The sequence below is a fragment of the Eulemur rufifrons genome, chromosome 30, assembly GCF_041146395.1.
Source record: "Eulemur rufifrons isolate Redbay chromosome 30, OSU_ERuf_1, whole genome shotgun sequence".
Classification (NCBI taxonomy): Eukaryota; Metazoa; Chordata; class Mammalia; order Primates; family Lemuridae; genus Eulemur; species Eulemur rufifrons.
Genome location: NC_091012.1, coordinates 49,470,236 through 49,494,346, shown reverse-complemented (window position 1 = coordinate 49,494,346; position 24,111 = coordinate 49,470,236). Strand labels below are relative to the sequence as shown.

Genomic DNA, 24,111 nt, shown 5'->3' with positions numbered 1-24,111 from the left:
TTAAAAGAACAGATGACTGACATGCTATAACATGGATGAACCTGGAAAACACTATGCTAAATGAAATAAGTCAGACACAAAAGACCTCATATTATACCATTCCATTTATTGAACATTCCATTTGTCCAGGATAGGCAAATTTATAGAGACAGAAAGTGCATTAGTGGTTATGGAGGCTTGAAGGGAGCAGAGAGGGGATAATCAGGACCAGCATTAGGGTGAGGCAAGTGAGGCTGAGAAGAGCAAGTGCAGGGATCAGATCCAGGCTATATTTAAAATTTTGATATTTTGTTCATCATGGATTTTTTGCATTGATTTTGATTGTTTAAAATATTGTACTTAAATGCTATTTATCTTGATTAATGAGATTTTGATGCCCCCTTAAATTTTACATGTGGGGCAAATGCCTCACTTGCCTCACCCTAGTCCTAGGCCTGGATTAACTGAAAATGGGTATGAGGGAACTTTTTGGGTGATGAAAATGCTCTAAAACTGGATTGTGACAATGGTTGCACAACTCTATATTTGCTAAAAATCATTGTACACTTACACAGGTGAATTTTAGAATGTGCAAATTTTATGTAAGTAAAGCTACTGAAAATATTAAAGATGAATGTCCTAGGCCTCACCCACTTAGTTTAAATGTTAACTCACCTAAACAAAAATGGTGGTGAATTCATAATCAAAAAATATCATAGGTAAATGTAACATCTTTATTATTAGAAACAAAAAGTTGCGGTTTTTGGTAAAATCGAACATTAATCCAAATACTGACCAGAGTCAATTATATAATCATATAGGGATTCTCATTTAGAATATAAGAATTCAGAAGGTTCCTACCATGTTTTTACAGCATACTTCATTTTGAGATAATCCATTTCGAGCATAAAACATTAAAATGAAGCTTTGTAGTATAACTCACTGGTAACCATCTTCAATAGCTTTTTAGAATAGCCTGTGGGGGGCAAGCCTCGTTTGTCAAACTCACACTTTTCTTGTCATCCTCAATCTGCTTGATCAGATTCTCTAACTTATCTCACTCCCTATTCCTTTTGTGCTTAGAATGTGTGTCATTTTGTGATATTATCTGGCAGTTTGTTTGTTTTGCTAGTTTATTTTTTATTTTTTGAAATGTTCACTTCAAGAGACCATGGTTTCTGAATGATCGTGTAATTGAATGATTTTTAACATGGCTGGTAATCTGTGTTGAGATAATGCTAAAGAGTCATTAAAGCTAGAGATTTTATTTGTTTCTGTAAGTGAATTTTCAAAACTAAATTTGTGGTATCCCCATTGGAGTACTGCATACTACTCTGCATACTCAAATAGGACTCTTCTTGTTTTTAGAAGTATTATGCACATTCCTTCCTTAACTAATTACTTAAATATGATGACTTAAAAATGACAAGTTGAACAGGTTGGTTGTTTTTTTTTTTTTAATTTTGGGGGTAGAATTTAAGCTGTGTCTTATCTGCAGCACTGAAATATATCAACTGCTTTTCTTCATGGTACAGATTTTATTATGCTTCACTAGATACTGTCATATAGAGCAATGGCTTTCAAATTTTTTTGACCATGACCCACAGTAAGAAATAAATTTCCCATCACAACTCAGTATACATATATGTCTATAACAAAAGGTTCACCAGATTTTACCCTTATGATGTGCCATGCACTCTAATATTTTCTATTCTGTTTCAATTTTTTTAAATGCTGGTCACAATTCAACCCAGTAATAGGGCACACAGCCTACAGAATAACACTGGCCTAGAGTAACAAGTATTATTCTTACTGTGCTTTTGAATAATAAATTATTACTTTTATGAGATCTACATTTTCTGCCACATGGGTAATTCCTCTTTCAACACTGTCTTTTGTGTCCTTCAAAAGAAATTATATCTTTAAGCCTTAATAAAATGTTATACTTCTTAGCATATTTATTACATACCAGTTAAGAGGAAACATGTTTCTCCTTGTCTTGAGAGCTCTATTGGCTATATATTTGTGCTCCATTATATAAAAACAAACCTCACCATGATGTGTTTTTCTATGAAGAGATTTAGAAATTCTCAATAATAACATAGTTACACTCTAAGATTTGTGGTTGCCTTGACTGCAAAGACCAGCACTATACTTTATTTCTGTTTAATGGCCACACTTGGAATGCAAATGCTCCAGAAAGCCCAGAATGTGAGCATGCATTGTACACTCTGACTTTTCTCAAAATTGAAGCAATTCAGGAATTATGAGAGACCACATTTTTTTTTTTTTTGAGACAGAGTCTTGTTCTGTTGCCCAGGCTAGAGTGCTGTGGTGTCAGCCTAGCTCACAGCAACCTCAAACTCCTGGGCTCAAGCGATCCTTCTGCCTCAGCCTCCCGAGTAGCTGGGACTACAGGCATGCGCCACCATGCCTGGCTAATTTTTTCTATGTATATTTTTAGTTGTCCATATAATTTCTTTCTATTTTTAGTAGAGACGGGGTCTCACTCTTGCTCAGGCTGATCTCGAACTCCCAAGCTCAAACAATCCTCCCGCTTCGGCCTCCCAGAGTGCTAGGATTATAGGCATGAGCCACTGCGCCCGGCCAAGAGACCACATTTTAAAGCAGAATTAACAAACATTAGAGCAAGAGGAAATGTCAGGTATAAATTAGTCCAGCTGCTTCCATTTACTGGGAATAGAGAGACAACAACCTTCCCTGAGCTCCCACTGTGTGTGGGCACTTTACCTGCATTATTGCATGGATTTTAATCCTCAAAATACTGCTGCAGGGTGGGCACTAAACTTAGTTTTGAATTAAAAGGTGACACTCAGATTAAATAATTTTCCCAGTCACAGCTAATTGCAGAGCCAGAATACAAACCAAGCTCCAATTCCAAAACCCATGCCATTTCCACTTCATGCTGCTTTTTCCAATATCATAGACAAAGGAATAGCACCCAGAGAGATGATGTGATAGAACCCAAGGACATGGAGATTTTAAGAGCTAGCAGCACAATTACTAATATTTCTACACCACACACTGCCTCCAACTACCGAATCGAAGGTGTGCTGTTTGTTCAGTTGCTTTCCTCATGCTAAGGCACAAGAGCAGTATTCCAGTCTCCCAACCTCTGGAGAAACTCCAGCTTTGCTCTGGTTGTTAATGAAAGTAGGCAGTGAGCATTTAAAATCCTGTTGAGCATATATTTGCTCAAAGTAAAAGACTAGGAAATGAGCGACAAGACATCATGAGGAAAACCGCTGGCACCATTCCATTTCCATCAAATAAAGTTATTAACAGTTACCTAGAAGCTTAAAGAGTCTGCGTCAATATTAGGTTTGATATTTTCAACTACCTCTATTGTTCAGAGTGAATGATTTTGTTCTACATGAAGCTGGAGGCTGAGTCAGCTTTAGAGAGGGCAATCAGTGTAATTAGCTGAGGTTTTATCCACATGCAAACTGATTTGTTGGGGGCAGTTGGGAGAAGACATGAGGAAATAGGCAGTGAGTGTAGCCAAATAGAAGAAGCGTAGTGGTTAGGCGTGTGGGCACTGGAGTTAGCCTCCCTAGATTCACAATCTGCTTAGTAGTTGTTATAACCTGGGGCAAATTACTAAACCTTACTAAGCCTCAGTTCTTCATCTGTAAAATGTAAAGCACAATGCCTGGCATATAAATTCTCAATAAATGGTAGCTATTGTCATTATTAAATTGGCAGCACTTAATCATTCTATAATAGTTTCACAAATACTAACAGATAATATTGCATTTGCAGTTTAGTTCCTAAAACTCCTTAGGAATATGGTTGAAATGCTAGTCGATACCAAATAGCTGGCCTCTGATAAGAAATCACCAGCAATACTCCTTCTTCATCCCATACACTGCTTTTGTTAAAGATTACACCTCTTGAAGATATTTTCATTGTATTATTCCACTATGTCTTACTGATATTGGCAGGAAGTTGCAACTTTTTTTTAAATTTGAAATTTTTTTTTTTGACTTTTAAAATATTTTATTGTAAAATTAACACAAATACAGAAGACCCTACCAGACAACTATATAGCCTAATAAATTATGAGGCACTTTTGTTACCAACACAAAGACATGTAAATTTGAAATTTATTTTCGTTGTAAAACTTTGATAGAACCACTAAGCAGGCCAGACTCCAAGTCCTTCCAGACAAATGCTCCCCCTGCTGGCTTTCTGTGAGCTGCAGGAACATCTGAGGGCTTAAGACATGAGGGTTGTAATAATTATTACAGAGAAAATGGAAAGAACAGACTAACTTGAACCTGACTACTGTGTACAGATTATGCTAAAGGTATTACTATCTGGTTAAATTTTCAAGATATCGAGTACTTTGGAGAAGAGGGCAGGGGATTCATCCAGGTAATTGAGACATAGATCCTCCTTTAAAATGGGAAGTATGTGCAGAATAATAAAAGACATGAAGGGTATAAAATGAATGAGATTAAAGACAATAGGAATTTTTGGCTCCATTTTAAGTAATATCCTTTCCTCTGCTGATGTATGACCATTGTCTTTATCTTACTGCAAATTCACTTCAAAGCAGTAGTGATGTGGTAATAAATTAATGATGTAATAGCAGGATTTTTATTACAACTATTTCATGACTTTTCTGGCTGAAAGCTGTAGTTTTCAGTCTTTGGGACATGGTTACTTATTCTCATCAGACAAGACTATAAGAGCCAAAGATTGATTCTGCACATTTTTTAAAAATCTGTCACAGACACTGTATTGAATGGAGCGTAGAAATGATGCATACTTTGGAAGAAAAAAGAGAAAAAAAAGAATGATAAAGAGTTTGTATAAAGGAGAAGCAGTTTTCAGTCCTAGCTCTTCATCTTATAAAGCTAGTAAAGTGCAGATTATAAAATTTACTTACAGGATGAAGGTTACAGCACATGTATCACTTTTATTATCATTTCAGAGGTCATAAAACACATTTTATTATTAACTCAGAAACTCTAGTTTCTTATGATTACAGATAACAAGAGCATTGTATATTATTTGATGTACATATTTTGCAATGCTTTTATATGTCTGTTTTTCTCTTGTTGCTAATTTACTTTCATTAACTTCACGCCTCCTCTTACATTTCTTCAAAAGGTACGATACACTTCTTATAAAGCACTTTTATAAACACTAAATGTGCAGCATTTTACAGCCATTTCATTATGCTAACCTTGAAATCTGTCTTGTGCAACAAAACTATTTGAAATGAATGTTAAACATTTTGCAGCTGCATTAATGGAGGGAAAGATACTGAAAAATGACAGGTCTTTTTAACTCAACTATAAAGTCTTGTCTTGTTTTAATAGATCCTTTATAAAATGTGATGAGGTTGACCCATCAGTCACTTTTTATATAGCCTCCATGTGAAATGTGGGTTTAAGTGGCTATAGTTTCCCTCATGAGAAAAGGTAAATGTAAAAATGCTTATGGAGCTTCTTCCTTGTGGGTTTCACTGCACCTTTTCCCAGTGAAAGGATTTAGGTGTTCATGCCAAATAAAGAAAGAAAGTGGTGGAAATTTTATCAAATCCTTCATCAAAGCTACTACTGTCTTGAGGGGAGAATGTTGAATGCAGCTTGTGCATTCCACACTGATTCCATGGAAGCTTGCTCTTCCATCTATGCTGAGGTTTATGGATACTGTTATACCATTTCTGTGTATAATAGAAATTCTCCATGCCCACAGGTATATCATGATATTAACCACATAATTGCCAAAGTCAATTACCATGTAGACAAGAGGCCATGAAAATGACCATTTTGCATTTAGGTTTATTTTCAGTCATGTCAACAACCAATCTCAGCTGAGTCATTCATATCAAGCACATGATGATCTGAGTCAGTATTAAGGGGGCCAAAATAACCAGATTATGATGTGCAGGCTTGATTTTAGATCAGACAGACACAGCCACAGTCCATTAGCCTCAATAGAATGGCACAATGTAATTTCCATAAATTACTGTATTTTTCTCCACATTTCAAGTAGACAATGCATAAACTACCATTAGTATTCACAGCAGCAGAATGTACCTCTTTCTGTAGGAAACCGTGATTTGGAATGACTCCAAAGTCAGTTTGGTGTCGGCAAAACCCCATCGTTCCAAATAAGGATGGCATTCACTGTTTCGTTCCAAATGAACAACAGATAATAAGCAATAATTATCCAAATATGCTTAGTTTTCCTGCAACTGTATTTCTGTGTTTGTAGGAAAATTGTACCTTCTATAATTTGCACACTCTTTTGGAGTTTCTTATACAAAATATGGGTATTTTATACTACAAAAATGTGGGCATTCCTTTCCTAGTGTGTAAGTATAGATGTTTTGTTTCTTATTTCTCCTCTCTGTGCCTCAGTTCCTTTATGTGTAAAATGCTTCTGTTGGCTTATTTGTAAAATAGTATGTAACCATAGGGATGGAAGATTAAAAGAGTTAGTACGTGTAAAGCAATTAGACCAGAGTCTGGCACATAGGAAGTGCTCAATAAGTATTAGCTATTACTGTTTTCATTTTTATTACCTTATTACTAGGGATGCTCCTTTGGAGTATTGCTCTTTTACACAGAAAAATTATTTCTAGAGTCATATTAGTCCAGAATAAATGAAATATGTATGACAACAATGAAGAAAGACTAAGAAAGGTCTGAATTCATAATTGAAACAATCAGTATACTTTTAGCATTCGGAAATGTGACACATCCTTTTCTGACTCATCCAGATGTTTTTACTTCTTCTGATTAAAAGAGAAATGTTCCCAGATGAAATTCTAAGCTAGCATAACTATTAGTTAGAAAAATCTGTTGCAAAGCAGATTTTTACATCTGAAAAGCTAAAAGTGATTATGTTCAGGAAATAAATAAATAAGGATTGTTTTAGGCATCCAGGGACCAACAGGAATTGTAGACTTAAAAAGATCAAGTAGGTTTGTTATAGTTAACCAATAAAGAATACTATTTATCAAAAGATCTGCCAAAATTATTTGATCAGAGTGTAGCAGCTAAAACAACTGAATTTTCCAGAGGCTGAAAAAAGGTTATCTTGGGACACAGGAATTTAAATTTGCTTCAAAGTGGTGAAATGCTAGTACAGACAGAGAAGAGCTTGATTTGCCAGCTCTCAGCCCAGAACTACCCTCTTCCCACAGAGCCTGGAGACGTGCCAGGCTCCTACGCCTATTCTTGACTTTATGACAGAGTGGGTTCTCTTCCTGTGAGCTTTTCTGGGCATGGAAGAACATAGCGTAACCGGGATGGAGCTCTGCCACACAGCAGAATTATCCTAGGGATGATGTGGCAATGTTTTATAAAACCTAGGGAGCAGGTTTTCATTTCTGCAGACAGAGCCAGCCTTCAGCAACGTTGTGAAGGAGATGAAGTTTCCTGAACACAAGCCACTACCCACCATTGAGCATTCAATGCCTTCCCACTGCCCTCTAACTTCCCACGGTCCCTCTCCCTGAGTAGCACTCATGATGTAGGACCATAACTTGCCACCCTGGCTGCACCTCGAGAGTTTTATAAAATACTGCTGCTCAGACCCAACCCCCAGGATTCTGATTTAATTGGTCTGGGATGGAGCCTAGGCAAGGTTTTTCTGTCTTTTTGTTTTCTTGTGTTTTGAGTCAAGTTCCCCAAACGATGTTGATGTACAGGCAGAGTTGAGAATCACTGATATAGAAGAAGAATCATGTTTCTCAGTTTGGTCTGCAGGCCACATGCAGCACAATCACCTGTGATGCTTAAGAAGTACAGATTCTGGGGCATTCAGATATTCTGAATCTGCATTTTAACAAACACCTCAGGTAATGCCAATGAACAGTAAGATTTAAGAATGAAATATTCCCTTTATTAAAATTCACCCATCTTCTGTTCCATTCCCTGCTAATTGGATAAACAATGGGTGCTGTTGAATGTGTTACTTTTCAATCAAGACTCCTGAAGACAACACAGAGGATGATTCCAGTAGTAAGAATTAAAGCAGCAAGCCAGGAGGATGGTTTTGTTTGTTTGGGGGTTTGGGGGGGGGAAGGGGGTGGAGAAAACAAGCCTTTTAGTGCCTCTCAAATCCTATTATACAGGTAGTTTCCTATTTGACTTGGAACCTATCCCATATGGCTAAGGCTTAGTTTGTAAAAGGAAAGAGTTTTGATCTCCTGAGCCCCACTAGCCATTTATATGCAGATGATAGTACATATAATCTAGTTCCCTGCCTCATGGGTGACCAACTCCACGAGAGGACGATGTCTTTGTTAAATTTATTAAATTCAAAGTGAATAGTGCTCATTTACTAGTACCTACCTATTTCTCTTCAAATGTGGAAAGGTTTTTGACTGTGTTTCTCCTATGACTTCACCTTACATCAGTGGTTCTCAATCTTGGTTGTATATTGTAATCATCTAGGGAGCTTTAAAAAATATAGATGTCTGGGTTCCACCTCCCAGCTTCTGATTTTATTGGTCTTGGGTGGGCCTGGGCATGAGGGGTTTTTTTTTAAGATCCCAGGTGATTATAATGTGTACCTAAAGGCTGAGACCCACTGGCTTCCACAAGTGTGCCCAGCAAAGCTTATAGGAAGAGAACCCAGTAAGTTAAATTATTACATATAAGCAGCAGAAGGTAAAAAGAAGATTTTTTTCCCTGCGATTAAAACAAAAATCCAGCCAGGGCAGTGGCCCACACCTATATTTCCAGCTACTCAGGAGGCTGAGGAAGGAGGATTGCTTGGGCCCAGGAGTTCAAGTCTAGCCTGGGCAACACAGTGAGACCCTGACTCATTTTTTAAAATCCTACTTTGAAACCTGTGCACCATCTGAAGAGTATGGTGCATGCACCATCATCATATGTCATCGTGACATGGGGTGTTGTTGTTAACATGTGCCTTTTGTTTGATTTTTAATTCTCTCACATCATCTGTTTCCCTCCTTCATCAGCTATACTGAAACCACTCCTCTCTCTAGAAATAAAGACAAGGATTTTTTAAACTGAGATCTGGCCCACCTGGGTCTGGATTTCCTCTTGTTTTGTTTTGTAGATCACTCTCCGGGCGCATTGTTGGAGGGGTTTGGTGGTTCTTCACCCTGATCATAATTTCTTCCTATACTGCCAATCTCGCTGCTTTCCTGACTGTGGAGAGGATGGTTTCTCCCATAGAGAGTGCTGAAGACTTAGCTAAGCAGACTGAAATTGCATATGGGACCTTGGACTCCGGTTCAACAAAAGAATTTTTCAGAGTAAGTGCTTTGTAGTTAATTGGGCCTGCTGGCTTTTATTTTATCATCTTCTCACAAAGGCAAGTTCACGGTGCTTTCCAGGGAGGGTTGGGAAAGAGTGGGAATGTTATGGAAGAAGAACATCTTAAATACAGTACTACCTGGTTGGTGATCTACTTCATTGTCCTTTAGAACTAAGACACATGTGAGACATAACAAGTGGCAAGTCGAGAGTACTGAGTTTGAACTCCCAGATTAGAATCCCAACACTGCCACAAAGTGATTTTTTGTCCTTGAGCAAGTCTTTTAACTTCTGTTGGCTTCAGTCCCCTTACTTGAATAATAAGGGGATTGAACTAAATAATATTTATTCTTCCTTCTAGCTTTTACAAAAGCAGTGATTTTGTCTCAGCAGTTCACAGAAGTTAGGTAATTGACTAAGACTCTGATGAGTGATGGACTATAAGAAATTACATATTCTATTTTAAACTTTTTCATTGAAATGTAATACAGTTGTTTCAGGTACTCATATACCTGGTGATAATTCAATTTTCAGGGCAGATGATAATTATTTGAATTTCTTGATTGGACTTATTTCCCTTAACCCCCAGAGGACAAATCTTATTGGGGTAGCAGCAAATCATTCACTAGCAAAATTTAGTAAAGCTATGTAAACTCTGTCAAAAAGAAAGACGAAAGGAGATTGAAGCAGAAAACGATAGAAGAATAATACAATGGACAAATCACTTTTACATAAACTATTAAGATCTTTGTTCTGTGGTGACTGGGCTATGAGGAAGAATACCAGTGGAGTTTTTAAGAACTCAAATGTTTTCCAGTTGCCTCAACAAGGAAAATACGTTGGTTTAGATTAGAAAATGAACCCATTCTATACAATACCACTGCCTGCTACTGTAACCACTGTAACTGGTTGTAGCAATGATCCAGAAGCCACTTGGGTAGCAGGTAGAAAGGAAAGTTTTAGTGACTCTCTCCAATCAATAATGAAGTTATTAAATAGCAGGTATAATTACTGACTTCTCCTCGAAAGTCAAGAGTAAACAGATGGTGGTTCTAAACCCACTAATCTTAATAATCAGTAAGAAATATATTTCTACATGTAACATCAGGAGATTTATCCAATTATTTCATGGTAAACCAGGAAGAGAGTGTTTCTTGACATTATAGCAATTAACTAAAACCTATTTCCACTCCCTGAAGGAGAAAGTGTTAGTTTGGGGACCCTTTATAGAATTCTCATTGGCTTGGGATATCCATATCTCACCTCTACTGCCTGTTAACCAAGCAGATCATAATCCCCAACTGGGGAGAGGGGTCCAGTGTTGGAAGCATCAAAATGATATGAAGACCTTCTGGAACTAATCTGGCCTTGACTCTCACTATTATGGCAGTCCCAGAAGCATTTTTAGGAACAATCCCCTACTCCCATGAAATCACTCACATGTGTCAGGGCCAGAAGCCAGGGATTTCCATCTGCTGAGTAGTCAGCACATAATCAGCTCCATGGAAATCTGGTTCAGTATCAACCTTCAACAGAGCTTACGTCCACCATCCCAATAGGCATCAAGTTGCTATATGAAGTAATTAACCACTTAGGATATCAAGACACTAGACTTGCACCCCCTGATAAGAGGTACTTGTTCCACTAGAAAGCATTTTTCCGTCAACATCAGAGATTAGAAAGGTGTGCTTTAAATGGTAATCAATAAATGGCATCAATTCCCATTAGGCTTTCAAAGGCCATTCATCCACAGTGCAGACAAAAGGAGGTTCTCTGGGAAGCCGGGAAGATTTATTAGCACAAAGGCTTGAAGGTGTGACCAAATAGTCATTGCCCCCATGCCCAGACCCCATCTCCTATTCAAAAACCAATAAAGTGTCTGCTAGGTCATTCAATGATGGTTTCATTAAAGAGCATCATATTACCAAAGCTGATTTGAATCAACATTCAATTCTGAGCAAAGCTATTGCCACATTATAATTTCTAATGCTCACCAATTCCTAGCCAATGAGTAATTCATACGAAAATGGAGCTGTTTTGAAAATCCGATTAGAGAGGGAGCTGGATATTTCTAGGTATAAGGAAGTGCAAATCATTTTCTAATTCTGGCATGCCATTTTTTTCTTTTCCCCAAATGGTCGCTGGTGACAGCATTAAGGACTCTGTGGGGTGGTTCTTTAGGGCAGCATACAAAGGTTGATGATCTAAGAGTGGAACTATAAGAGCAGCATAGAAAAATCAACTCCTTTAGCCTGCTTGTACTGAAAATGTTATATAAACCTAAGAAAGGGTATGCTTGATATTCATATAATACAGGGGGGTCCAGCCACTTGGTCTCCAAGCCACTTTTCCTCACTATGTTCTCTACCCCACCTCTCCTTGAACCCAATGGAGTGGAAAAGGCAGGCAGCAGAAGCACATCATCCTTCATTTAGGGACTTGATAGCCACAGCCATGTCCCTTCCCCCTTAATCCTCAGTGATCTGAAGGCATCAGGCAATTTTAAAAACAATAACTCCTCCACACATAAACAAACATACATAAAAATTAGGGGTATCTGATGGCATGCCTTCTGAACTTTAGAGGATGAAACAAGATCACATGCAACATTTACAAATATAATATGAGCTCATTTCTTCCCATTCTCACACTATACCAACTACCACAGGGACCAAATAGTAATACCATAAGACAGCCTGGGGCCAGCCCTATAGTTCTTCCACTGAGAGAGAGAAATAAATAAAATAAAATTCTTTTCTAATTGCCCTGCAGACATTTTTACTTGTCCTGAGTAAGGCTGCCATTAAAATGATGATATTTTAAAATGATTCCTTTGTTTAGCTCATTTTCTGAGCTTTCCCTAGCTGTCATCTCACAATCACATAAAGTCAGTGGCACAAAGGGGCCTGTTCCATCAGGCAAGGCAGGGAGCAAAATGCATACAGCTGGAAGAGACATGTGGAATATTATTATCAACCCCCTTGACTTGAAAACCAATTTCCTTAGACAGCAGCTCCAAAACTAAATATCCCAACCATAGGTGTAGGCACATGTGCTAAAAAACAAGTCGACAGCTTTATTGTTGTTGCCCAGAGAAATGCCACTATGATTTGGAAAGCTGCACTGAAACAATCATTCTCCACTAGGTTTTGGAAATTTAACCTGATACAGACTCATGTTAAAAAGTAGCACTGGGAGAAAAAGCAATTCTAAAATTCTCTCTGCCTGTGGACCCCTTAGACATATTAGAAAACAACTAGTATGCTGGATTTCTTTTCCAGATACTTGGCCATATCCCCATTGCAGATAGTTGGGGAGATAAAAGGAGATTTTTTTAATGAATGTTTACTACTAATTTAAACCCCTTTAAGAAAGTAAATACAGGTTGGCAGGGGAGCAAAAAAAAATTTAAAAATTAAAAATAAAACAAAAATAAATACATAAATAAATTTAAAAAGAAAGTAAATATAAAAGGAGAGGAGTAGGGAGAATGTTGACTTGCCCCAGTGCCCTAGACAAGACAGAAGAATGGAACTTTATCAGGAGGCCACTGAGGGGATTATGCTGTCTTCTGAGTTGCAGACATTGTAAGCCCCATGAAGCACAGTTAAATTACTCAGGAAGAATGTTTTGTCTCAACACAAAACTCTCTGACTGTTGTCTCGGTCATTTTAAATTTTAATTTTTTTTTAATATAGACAGCAAAAGGAAGGGCCCCCCCAAGCTGATTTGGAAAGTAGTCCCTGCTAATAGTATTTAGATTCTGCTTACACATTCACAGTCTCACACACACACAAAAACATTTTCAATTGGAGTCCACATTTCATCAACATTTATTGGTTACTTATAATAGGGCTTTTGAAGTATATACGGAAAGGAGAAAAACCTTTCCACAAATGCACCTATGCAGAGTATGTTGACATTTTGACATGATCAAGAAAATTAACCATGAATCTTTAAGCTTTATTACAGCTGAACTATGTACACAACAGACCTCCCTGACTCCTTAACCCATCCCCTCACCTTAGGAAACACATCAAAATTTTCTCATCAGATACTATGATGAATTTGAGATCTTGACAAACAATATACCTGGAAAACCTCAACCAAATTTCATTAGTTTGAAGGCACATATGATGTGACCAAATGTTTGGGGATACAGCCAAACTATACACTACGGAACATATAACAGCAACAGCAAGAGATGAGTTGACACTAAAGGATAGTAGGTCAGAGACATGGCTGTTTTGATACTGTCTTATCAAAAAAAAAGTCTTACTTTCCTATGTGATATAATACATTACATAACAAGAGTCATAGGTCAAGACTGAAGGTGAAGTGACAGCCACAGGTGAGGATGATGAGGCCTTGGCCAAACAGGCCTCTGAAAGAGGGAAAGATACATTGAGACCGCTGTTGGCCTTTCCCATCTCTCAGCAGCCAGGAACCTGTGGTTCCATAAGGTCTTTCTTGAAAGCAAGTCTCAGGCTGGATGGAAAGGACAATCTCCAAGGAAGTAGAGGTTGACCTGACAACTATGCACACAACTGAAAACACACTTCATATCTGCCTCCAAGAGAAAGGAGAAAATGTGACAATGAAGACAGGTTAATAATAATGCCTTAGATTCCATTATTTATTCAGCACTCTTTCAATAACTCTTTTTTTTAGCACATTCTATGTGCCAAGCTCCATGCTAAGCACTGAGGATCCATACACCTCTTTAAACAAAATCAAATTCATATCTTTTCATCAGATCACTTGAAAATACCTAGACTGGATTTTTCACCATATTTGGAAATTATTTTGGGGATAGATTGACTTAAAATGTAGGTATCTCAGATAACTAGATGATTATCCCTCCAGAGAAGCTGATGGTGTTTATTTCTATGGAGCTACTTCCCAGCATGGGCCAATCTAGCGGTATGCTTCACGGTGACTAGTAGCAGGGTTAATTAATGATTCTCCATAACCACAACAGGAAGGTCAGCTAGTTGATGAATGAAACAGAAATGGCCTCTACCCTGTAGGAGCTCACAATCTAGTGGACTGTCATTTTCCAAAACATACTCACACATTACCATATTCAATCCACATAACGATCCTGCAGTGCAGCCAGAACAAGTATTATTACACCTATTTCATAGAAGAGACAATCAGATGACATTGTGACTTGCTGAACGTCACTCAGCTCAATGGAGAAATGCTGGAATTGGGACCCCGATGCCCTGAGTCCAGACTCCACCCCAGTGCCATTCTGACAGCACATGTTAAGGCATCTGTATCATCTCCTGGTTGATCTTCATTTTTATTCTTCCTGATGGATCAATCAGAAAAGAAAACCTATACCTAGTTTTAGAAGACATTTTTCTGTGCTCTGTCAACTTCAAAAGGGAGCCGAAATAAGAAGGCAAAGAAAGAGAAGACATCCATAAAGCTAGAGTGAATGCCATCAATGCAGCAAACCCTATTATTACATGGCTCGTTATAGTTTCTGACATGCTAAGGGTTATGTCATGTATGTGGATAAAACTGGAAAGAACAAGATGAAAATTATTTCTAGTTCCACATCCACTAATGACTTTCTTGTTTTTCTTTCGGCAAGGGATATTTAGTCTCAATTTCTTCATTTATGAAGAATATTCCCTCCTTTACTTTACTTATGGGGTTGGTGAGAGGCTAATATCCCAAAAATCTCTTTAAAACTATAAAAGGTTCTACAAATCCCAGGAGACATTAGGAAAAGAGCCCAGCAATACAGCATTTGAAACCTAAAGCCTCTCCAGACAAGGCTCTGTAGAGATGTGAGGGATACTTCTCAAAAATGAAATAAGATCATTCTCAGTGGAAGAGATGTGGGGTTTTTTTTTTTTCTGGCTTTGCTGGGAGAGAGAAAGCTCATTTATATCCTTGCCCCATCCTCCTGATCCCACTCCTATCCCTAATTATAAAATATTACTACTAACTTCATCTCCTTGTCAGTCCTTCTTTAGCCATTCTTTTGTGGCCTGCAGATTCAACAACTTCAACATGCACAATTTAGAGCTGCCCTTGAAGACCATCTAGAAACTTCAGTTGCTTCCAAGGTGGCATGCCGGCCATCTGGCCAAAGTAACCAACCATATGGATTTTATAGCCTATCTCCATTAGTCCTACCGGGTAACCTACTTGCTTATGAGAGCGTTTCACAGCCCGGAAAGCCTAAGGGGGTTTAAGTCTCTGTTCTCTTTGAGGCTGCCAACTCTCTCAGACAACATCAGAGTAATTAACATCACGCAGGACACCCAGATCTTTGTAAGAACTCTTAAACTCTCTTGCCTAGAAGAACTCATCTCAGGATCTCACTTTCTTTTCTTATCTGGCACAGTCAAATCATCTAATAGACTTCCAGTTAAAAGAATGAGGCCCATCTGTTCAATTAGACTTTCCTTGAGTTCACCTGACAAGCCTGCACAGGTTAATTATTTGCAACTCTTCTTTACCAACATGCAGAAGCCTAAAAACTTAAGGATCAAATAAAATTTCAACTTACTGAAACTCCACTGGAAAAAAAACGATTAACTGGAATGCTTGGTTGCACTCCACTTTTGATAGGAAAAGACAACTCACACTAACAAAACCTTGATATGAATTTTTTTTTTCAAAAAAAAGGTAATGTCCTGCAGTCAGATTCATTCCAGTCTTCAACATCTTCTATGATACATTTTTAGTGAGAGAGTAAATAAATACTGAGTATCTACCATAGCAATTTAGGCAACAGGGATACGGTACGGGAAGCATGACAGAATCCTTACCTTCAGGGAGTTTGTATTCTGTTGGAAGGAGACAAAGAATAAACACATAAACATGTAGATGCATAGGATAATTTCAGGTACTGATAAGCTTTAGACTGTTTAAACCGGAAACTTGGGAGTGAGGGAGGGTTCAGGGAAAGCCCCTTTAAGGAGGTAACATTAGATTAGAGACCTGAATGATAAGAAGAGGTAGCCATGTGAAAATCTAATGGAAGAGTGTTCCAAGCAGAAGAAATGATAGGTGCAAAGGTCCTGGGGCAGGAACAATCCTGGAATGTTTAAAGGACAGGAAGAAAATCAGTTTAGCTAAAAAATGGAAGCCCATAGTAGAGTTACGGTGATGGAGATTGTGTACAGTGATCAGATTTAGGATATATTTTGGAAGTAAAGTCACAGAATTTGCTGATGAATTGGAGTTATGAGTAAAAGGGAAGAGCCAACAATGACTCTCAGATTTTTGGTCTACATCCCTTTTCAGTGATCACTAACCAAATCTCTAAGTCCTACATTCTTTAAATGATCCAAGGATACTTGTTAAACTGTGGTAATGAGGACCGAAAAGATACTAGGACACTAGTTAGGAAATTTTCCAAAGTGTTGAAGAATGTTACCTGTCTGAAGGGAAGGTTGTCTCTGCTATAACTTTTTTTAACAGCTCTATTAAGATATAATTCACATAGCATACAATTCACCCACTTAAAGTATGCAATACGATGGGTTTTGGGATATGACACTATTAATTTTTTAAAATCATGATAAAATACACAAAACAAAATTTTCCACTTTAACCATTTTTAAATATACAATTTAGTGGCATTAATTAAATTCACAATGTTATGCAACCATCATCACTATTTCCTAAATATTTTCATCACCACAATTAGAAACTCTATAATCATTAATCAATAACTTCCCATTCCTCTCAGCCCCTGGTCACTTCTAATCTACTTCCTGTCTCTATGCATCTGCCTATTTAGGTACCTCATATAAATGGAATGATACAATATATGTCCTTTTGTGTCTGGCATATTTCACTTAGCACAGTATCTTCAGGTTTCATCCATGTTATGGCATATGTCAGATCTTCGTTCTTTTTTATGGCCGAATAATATTCCATTGTATATATATACCACATTTTGTTTATCCATTCATCTGTTGATGGTCACATGGGATGTTTTCACCTTTTGGCTATTTGTGAATAATACTGCTATGAACACTGATAAACATCTGTTTGAATCCTTGCTTTCAATTTTTTTGGATATATACCTAGGAGAGAAATTACTGGATCACATGTCAATTATATGTTTCTCTGGTATAATTTTTTAAAGTCTATTTTGAAACAAAATAGATGAGGGCATCTTCTGTTCTGTTTTCTTCCCATTCCTGCCTAAATAATCCTAATCGTCTCTGAGACAATAGATATTTCTGCTTCAGTAGGAAAAGGGTCTCTAGATGACAGGCGGAGGGGCCAGAATTCTAGTTAATATCACAAAGTTTCATGTTGATACATGACTGAAGTTGAGGAGGAGGTATGTGTATGTGTGTGTCAAAACAGATCTGAAGTCTTGTCTACACCACACATTTGTATAGAGAGTCCTGGATATTTCAGCTAGTAACTCCAGCTTGTAGCAAAAACATAGAATAGCATGCTTCCTCTTTCTGTGTTTGGGTTGCAACTCCAGTGCCTCAGCAGGACTGCACTAGCAGGCAATGGTAAAATGAAACCCACTGTCCTCCTGTTCTAAATGGTTTAGAATATTACCTGTCAGAAAGGAGGGGCTTGGGCCGGGCGCGGTGGCTCACGCCTGTAATCCTAGCACTCTGGGAGGCCGAGGTGGGCGGATCGTTTGAGCTCAGGAGTTCGAGACCAGCCTGAGCAAGAGCGAGACCCCATCTCTACTAAAAATAGAAAGAAATTATATGGACAGCTAAAAATATATATAGAAAAAATTAGCCGGGCATGGTGGTGCATGCCTGTAGTCCTAACTACTCGGGAGGCTGAGACAGGAGGATCCCTTGAGCTCAGGAGTTTGAGGTTGCTGTGAGCTAGGCTGACGCCATGGCACTCACTCTAGCCTGGGCAACAAAGTGAGACTCTGTCTCAAAAAAAAAAAAAAAAAGTAAAAAAAAAAAAAGAAAGGAGGGGCTTGGATAGAGATGATCATGGTATTTCTTTCCAGTTCTAATTGCAGGCATCTGTCTGTACGCTATCCTCAAAATTGATCTCCTATCTGTACACTCCTTGGTGCCCTAATGAAGATGTTCCTGAAGGTGGTTAGCTTCTATGCCTAGAGAAATCTGAATTCCAGAACTGAGTGTTGCTTCCCAGTTTTATCAAAATTCTTATGTGTTCACAACCTGATTTATTTGACTCTCAATTTTATTTCCTTTGAGTGTCCAGTCTGGGTTACAGACTATTTCTTCTATCAGCCAGTAACACTGATTTTCCAACCCACTGGGTAAAGAAATCTGTCCTAGACACTCTGGGAATAAATTGGAGACGCAATCCATACCCCTGAGTCCAGTACGCAGACAATAAAGGAGTCAGGTGTGTTCATTAGGAATGGTTTCTAGAGAAAGAGGCATTTAAAAAATATCTGGAGGTAAAAAAAGAATCCAAAAACAGTTCAAGGAGGATATGAGAATATATTTGTGACCAAAAAAAGAACAATAAGACCAAGGCTTTATATCATGTTAAACTGTGGCCACTATTGACTGAGGTACTGTTAGTTCTCTCTAGTGCTCACACTAAGATTTGTCTGCATGAAATATATGTATGTTTGGGAAAGAGGGAATTTAGGAGGGATTAAAACAACTCATTTCTGAGGAAAAATTATTGCTTTGGAAAAATTGTATCAGACTAGAAATCAATGTATAGACTGTCAAGGTTAAATTGGAAATCATTGCTCAAGACCGAGATGCTCTGAACAGTCTTATTTCTAATTTTATAGTTCCCATTTTTATGTGAATTTGAGGTTTATTAGAAAGTTACTCTCCAAAGAATACTTTACTTTCTTTTAAATGAGTTTGAGGAGCCAATATGGAAAAGTAAAATCAATCTGTGCTTTTGGCAAATGATATCAAATGAAAGAAGATTTCATAGCAAATTTTTCATATTTAAAAACAACCCCATTACATTAGACATTGTTTCAGACAAAATGAACAACTCCTTTCCTGAATGTGGTAGTATGAATGAACTAGTCATAAAGAGAGTCAAATTAAAGCCCCTTTGCAAAGAACTTTGAAGTTTGATTTCTAAATGTTTGTATCCTGCCACTTTCCTCCAGACAGGCAGGCAGACAGACACACACATAATGTACAATTGAGGTACTTATGATTAGTGTGTTATTAAGGTTTATCATATATGAAAGTAGCAGGGAGTAAACTGTCCCACCAGCCAGACCCTGAAGAACACTTTGCTCCATTTTCTCAGCCTAGAGTTTCAGCCAACTGTACAAACAGGTAGATTGGGAATACCATGGTCAATAATTGATGATAAATATAAATAAATTCAAGGAGGCTTGGATAAATTCATGCAATGTAGATCCATAGAAAGTTGTTAAAGGTGGCTGGGCATGTTGGCTCACGCCTCTAATCCTAGCACTCTGGAAGGCCGAGGCGGGAGGATTGCTTGAGCTCAGGAGTTTGAGACCTGCCTGAGCAAGAGCAAGAGCCGTCTCTACTAAAAATAGAAAAATTAGCTGGGCATGGTGGCGCATGCCTGTAGTCCCAGCTACTTGGGAGGCTGAGGCAGGAGGATCGCTTGAGCACAGGAGTTTGAGGTTGCAATGAGCTACTATGATGCTACTACATTCTACTAGCCTGGGTGACAGAGTGAGACTGTCTCAAAAGAGAAAAAAGTTGTTAAAGGTAAGGGACAGTTGCTTGAAGGATACCTCCAGTTTTAGAGTTGACAACCATAGCTCCTTATAGTTCATTGTTGGTCTCATCTTAAAACATTCCTATCTGGAACTGCCCAAAGAACTGACCTACAGGGACTGGCCTACAGTTTTTTTACAGGACTGTTTCTCACCACAATTGTTTCTCAATTCACAAGAATTGAGACTATTTAGCCTGGAAAAAAATATGTAGCAGCTGAATATATTAGAATTGTCTTTAAATATTTGAAAGGTAGATATTTTAAAGATGGATTGGACTTGTTCTGTGGGGCCCTAAGGAACAGAACAAAAATCAAAGAGTGGATATTACAGGGATAGAGATTTTAGGTCAATGTAAACATTGTAGAACATTCTACATTGTAAAACAATGTAGAACATTCTAATAGAGCAATAAAAAGATAGAATAGGCTGTCTTCATAGATAGTGAGCTGTTCATCATTGAAGGGATTTAAGAATAGGCCGCTTGTCAGAGATGTTGAATAGGGTACTCAATAATCTGATGAATGACTGCCTTCGACCAGTGTTTTCCAACACTGGTTGCATATAAAATCATTTAGGGAACTTTTTTAATATACAGACTATCAGGTCTCATGCTCCACTTCAAGATGCTGATTGCATGGGTTCTAATAATCAGTGTTTTTAAACCAGCACCTTGAGTGATCCCAACACAGGTAACCAAGAGCCACCCTTTGAAAAACACTGGACTATACAACATATAAGAGAATTTTTGTTTTGCTTTTTTTCGTATGCAAAGGATGCAGAGAAGAGGCTGGGGGCTGGGCCTGTGGGGCAGAAGAAGCCTCAGCAGAAGTAGCTGAGGTCTGTCTGGCACGAAGTGGTGTCTTAAGAGTAATCACAGCTGACTGGCTGAGTTGGAGCCTCCTCCTCTGAGTGTTCCTGTAAGAGAGGGAGGGAAAGGGAAAACCTTTCCTCTGATCAACAGGGACCAGTGGGAGATGATTGTTATGAGGGCTGGAATCTGCGGTTGAGTTGACACTGGTGCATTAATGCTTCTCCAAAGTTTTAGGGATTCCCCAAGTGCAGGTATCTATAGGGAAGCTCAAGCAATGGTATCCAGCTGGAGACTATGAATAATAAAACTCCCTGAAAACTAAAAGTAGAAGAAAAATGAAATTGCAGGGGAATAATGGCCAGAAGCCTCAAAATGTTTAAAATCCTGACCTATGATCCAAATTGCACCCTTCCTTTTCCATTGCCCATTTACTGGGAAGGTCTTGAGTGACCACAACTGTTGTATTTATGTCTTTATGGACCCTTCAGAGAACACCATGATTCCCATCCTAGAGGACTGCAGGTGGCCAGGTCCAAGTGCTGGTTATCAGTGGAGATTTTCAATCAGTATGACTTAGGTAAAGGCTGTAGGTAAAAGGAATTTCTTAGAACAAAATGGGACAGAAGTCGAAGGAAGACCAGGAGCCTGGAAAGTCCTACCCTTTAGAGAGATGTTCTCTCCTACTTTCCTTTAATTGACCTTTACTTCCCTTTCTGTCTCCTTCCTTCACCTGCGGGGTCTTGGGTGGTCAGGGCTATTATGTTAGTGTTTGTACAGAGGCTTCAGGGAACCTCGCACCTCAAATATCCCTACCTGGAAGAATTTAGTTGAATATCCCTAGATGCTAGTCAGCATGGGAAAATGAAAGCCATAGAACTTGGAAAAAAGTAGGGGCCCAAGCAATTTCATAAAAAGAATAAAGAAAATGGGACAGAGGAGCAGACTGGTCAGGAGCTTGGCAGCTCTGCCAACATGAAGAAACCCTCCCACCGGCCCTCCCCCTGTCTCTTTCCCCGTCCAACCTGCAGGGTCTCTGGTGGGCAGGGCTTCTGTGTTGGTGTTCTTACAGAGGCTTCAGGGAGTCCTAAGCTTCCAAATTCCCCAGTCTAGAGGACAGTAGGTGGACAAAAAGAAAAGCTGGCCTTTACAAGGGGAAGTTCAAGTATTAAAGTATGGTTGGAAGCTATGGGCAAGAGAAATGTCCTTAAAAATGAAAAGGAACAGAATGAGAAATTGCACTAAGAGCTTTGAACTCTTGGCCATTAGCCAAAGCTCTCTCCTACTATCACGTTACCCCCCCCCCCCGCCCCGCCCTTCCTCTCTCTTTGGCCTTTTATGTGCCTTTTATGATAAGGCAACTCGACTGTGTTACTGCTTCAGGGAGCCTCATGCCTCCAAGTTCCCAGCCTAGAGGACTATAACTGGGTAGATAATGAACTTGGTTGCCAGGAAGAGCTCAAAATGAGGGAGGATGCAAATGCTATCAGGAAGAGGAACACATTTTAAAACTGGAAGGAAAAGACGGGTCAGAGCCTGGAAATTCCTGCCCTATAGCCAGAAGCAGTTTCCTAAAGCACCACTCCCTATTCCTTACTCCATTTCTCTTTGCCTATTTGACCTACTGGGTGTGGGCATCAGGCAACCAATGCAGTTGCATTCTTTTCTTACAGAGCCACTAGGGAGACCAGGGGGCCAAGCTTCCCCACATAGAAGACTTGTGGGTGGACAATTGCCCGAATGGCAAGGTAAAGCCTCCTGGGAGTAAGTAGAGGTGACTGGTGAGGGGACTATGAGCTTGAACCCCTCTTTTTAGTATCCCTACCAGGGAGTGTTACTGAGGGCACATCTTTCAGAAAAGAGTGATATGATAGATAGTAACCAGACTGCAATGCTGGTTCTTAGGCCTTAAAGGAAAAAGTGAGATTGCTGGAACCCTTTCTCCCTCTCTCCCTTTTGTTAATTCTACATTGATGTTGCCATTTTAACCTTCTATGGACAAACAGAAGTGTGATTATCAAAGGCTCCCATCCGTGGAGTGGGCATGGGGTGTCTATTGAATATGGGCACCAGGTAGTGGTAGGAGCGTTCGGACTCTCAAGCAGGAGAGACATGCTGTCCAGTCCAGAGGCCCCATTGCCCAGTCTTCATCCACATCAGCGGTCGGGGGCAGTTGATCAATTTTCTAATCAGTGCAGCCTTTGTTGATTAAGACTAAGCTGTGGACATTGTTATGCTTCATACAGGGTTAAGCTTGGAATTGTTAGCAAGGTGGATAGAGTATTCCTACCACTAAGTATTTGTATATCTGATGGATTCTTAAGAGGAACTATTCCTTTTTTCTAACTTCCTTTGGGGGCGCCATCATCTCCCAAACAAAAATATAGATCCCAACTACTACAGAAAAGAGACCTCTACCCTCCCCCTTGCTAGAGAGTAATTTCTCTCTCTTTCATGGAGACTGGATCAGTTTTTGTAAGGCTAGGGTCCAATTTTTTTCCACTCTATTCTACTGGGCTACCTCTTTTGGCCCTTGGCACTTTGAGGGTGCAGCACAGTATCCATTATATCAGGACCTCCCCTTTTGAAGCACTTTGTACTGGCTTTTTATTTTTTTTGTCTTCCCCAGCAATATCTGGGCTTGCCATTCTGCTAGTCCAAAGATTAACAAGGACTAGTTAGAAACACGTTGTCTTTAAGGCTTTCCCTTTCTTCCAAAACCCTTGGCTATACAACCCAGCTGGACCCTACCTTAAGTAAGCCATATATCAGAAAATTCACAACTGATAAAAGCAATAAATTGTAATTACTCACATTAAAAACATATTCTTCCCTGGAAAACAGAGATCCCTTAGCACATTTTGGTGTTTATAGATCATTAACCACTTGTCAAAGAAAACTAGGAGGAGGGCTTTCAGAAATAAACATAAAACAGCCCATGCATCAATAGAGAAATAAAATTTGATTTTCAAAAATAAATCTAATTTTTGGCACAGCTTTTTCTAGGAATTCATCTGTTACATAATGGAAGGCAAACTCTTATCTAGGCAAAGCAGCGCAAACAAGAGAAAGGAAAGTTCAAAGGTGTTGGAAAACTTACTTGCTGAAGTTAAGCCAAACTATATAGGTATGGTTACATCATTCCAGAAGCATGATAGTTAATCTTGGAGTCTCCTTTACACACACTGTTCATTTTTTCAATACTTTTGGATCCACGTCTTCCTAATGCTATACTATATATTCAGCATGTGCGATGTCGCTAAGACTGAAACAATGAGAAACTTAAAAGTTCTGCATTCCTTGATTTTGAGTTTAAATTTGTAACCTTAATGTTGCATTAATGGCCTATTTTGCATATCTGTTTGATTGTACCATCT

The 24,111-nt window shown here is 38.8% G+C and overlaps 1 protein-coding gene across 2 annotated transcripts in view; it reads left to right on the top strand.

Moving 5' to 3' along the window:
• GRIA3 (glutamate ionotropic receptor AMPA type subunit 3) overlaps window positions 1–24,111 on the top strand; it is a 289,966-nt gene that overhangs the window by 221,916 nt on the left and 43,939 nt on the right. For both annotated transcript variants that reach the window (XM_069464373.1, XM_069464374.1), the window contains exon 12: window positions 9,052–9,250. In XM_069464373.1, the coding sequence (XP_069320474.1) occupies window positions 9,052–9,250 (199 nt within the window). The remainder of the gene's footprint in view (window positions 1–9,051; window positions 9,251–24,111) is intronic.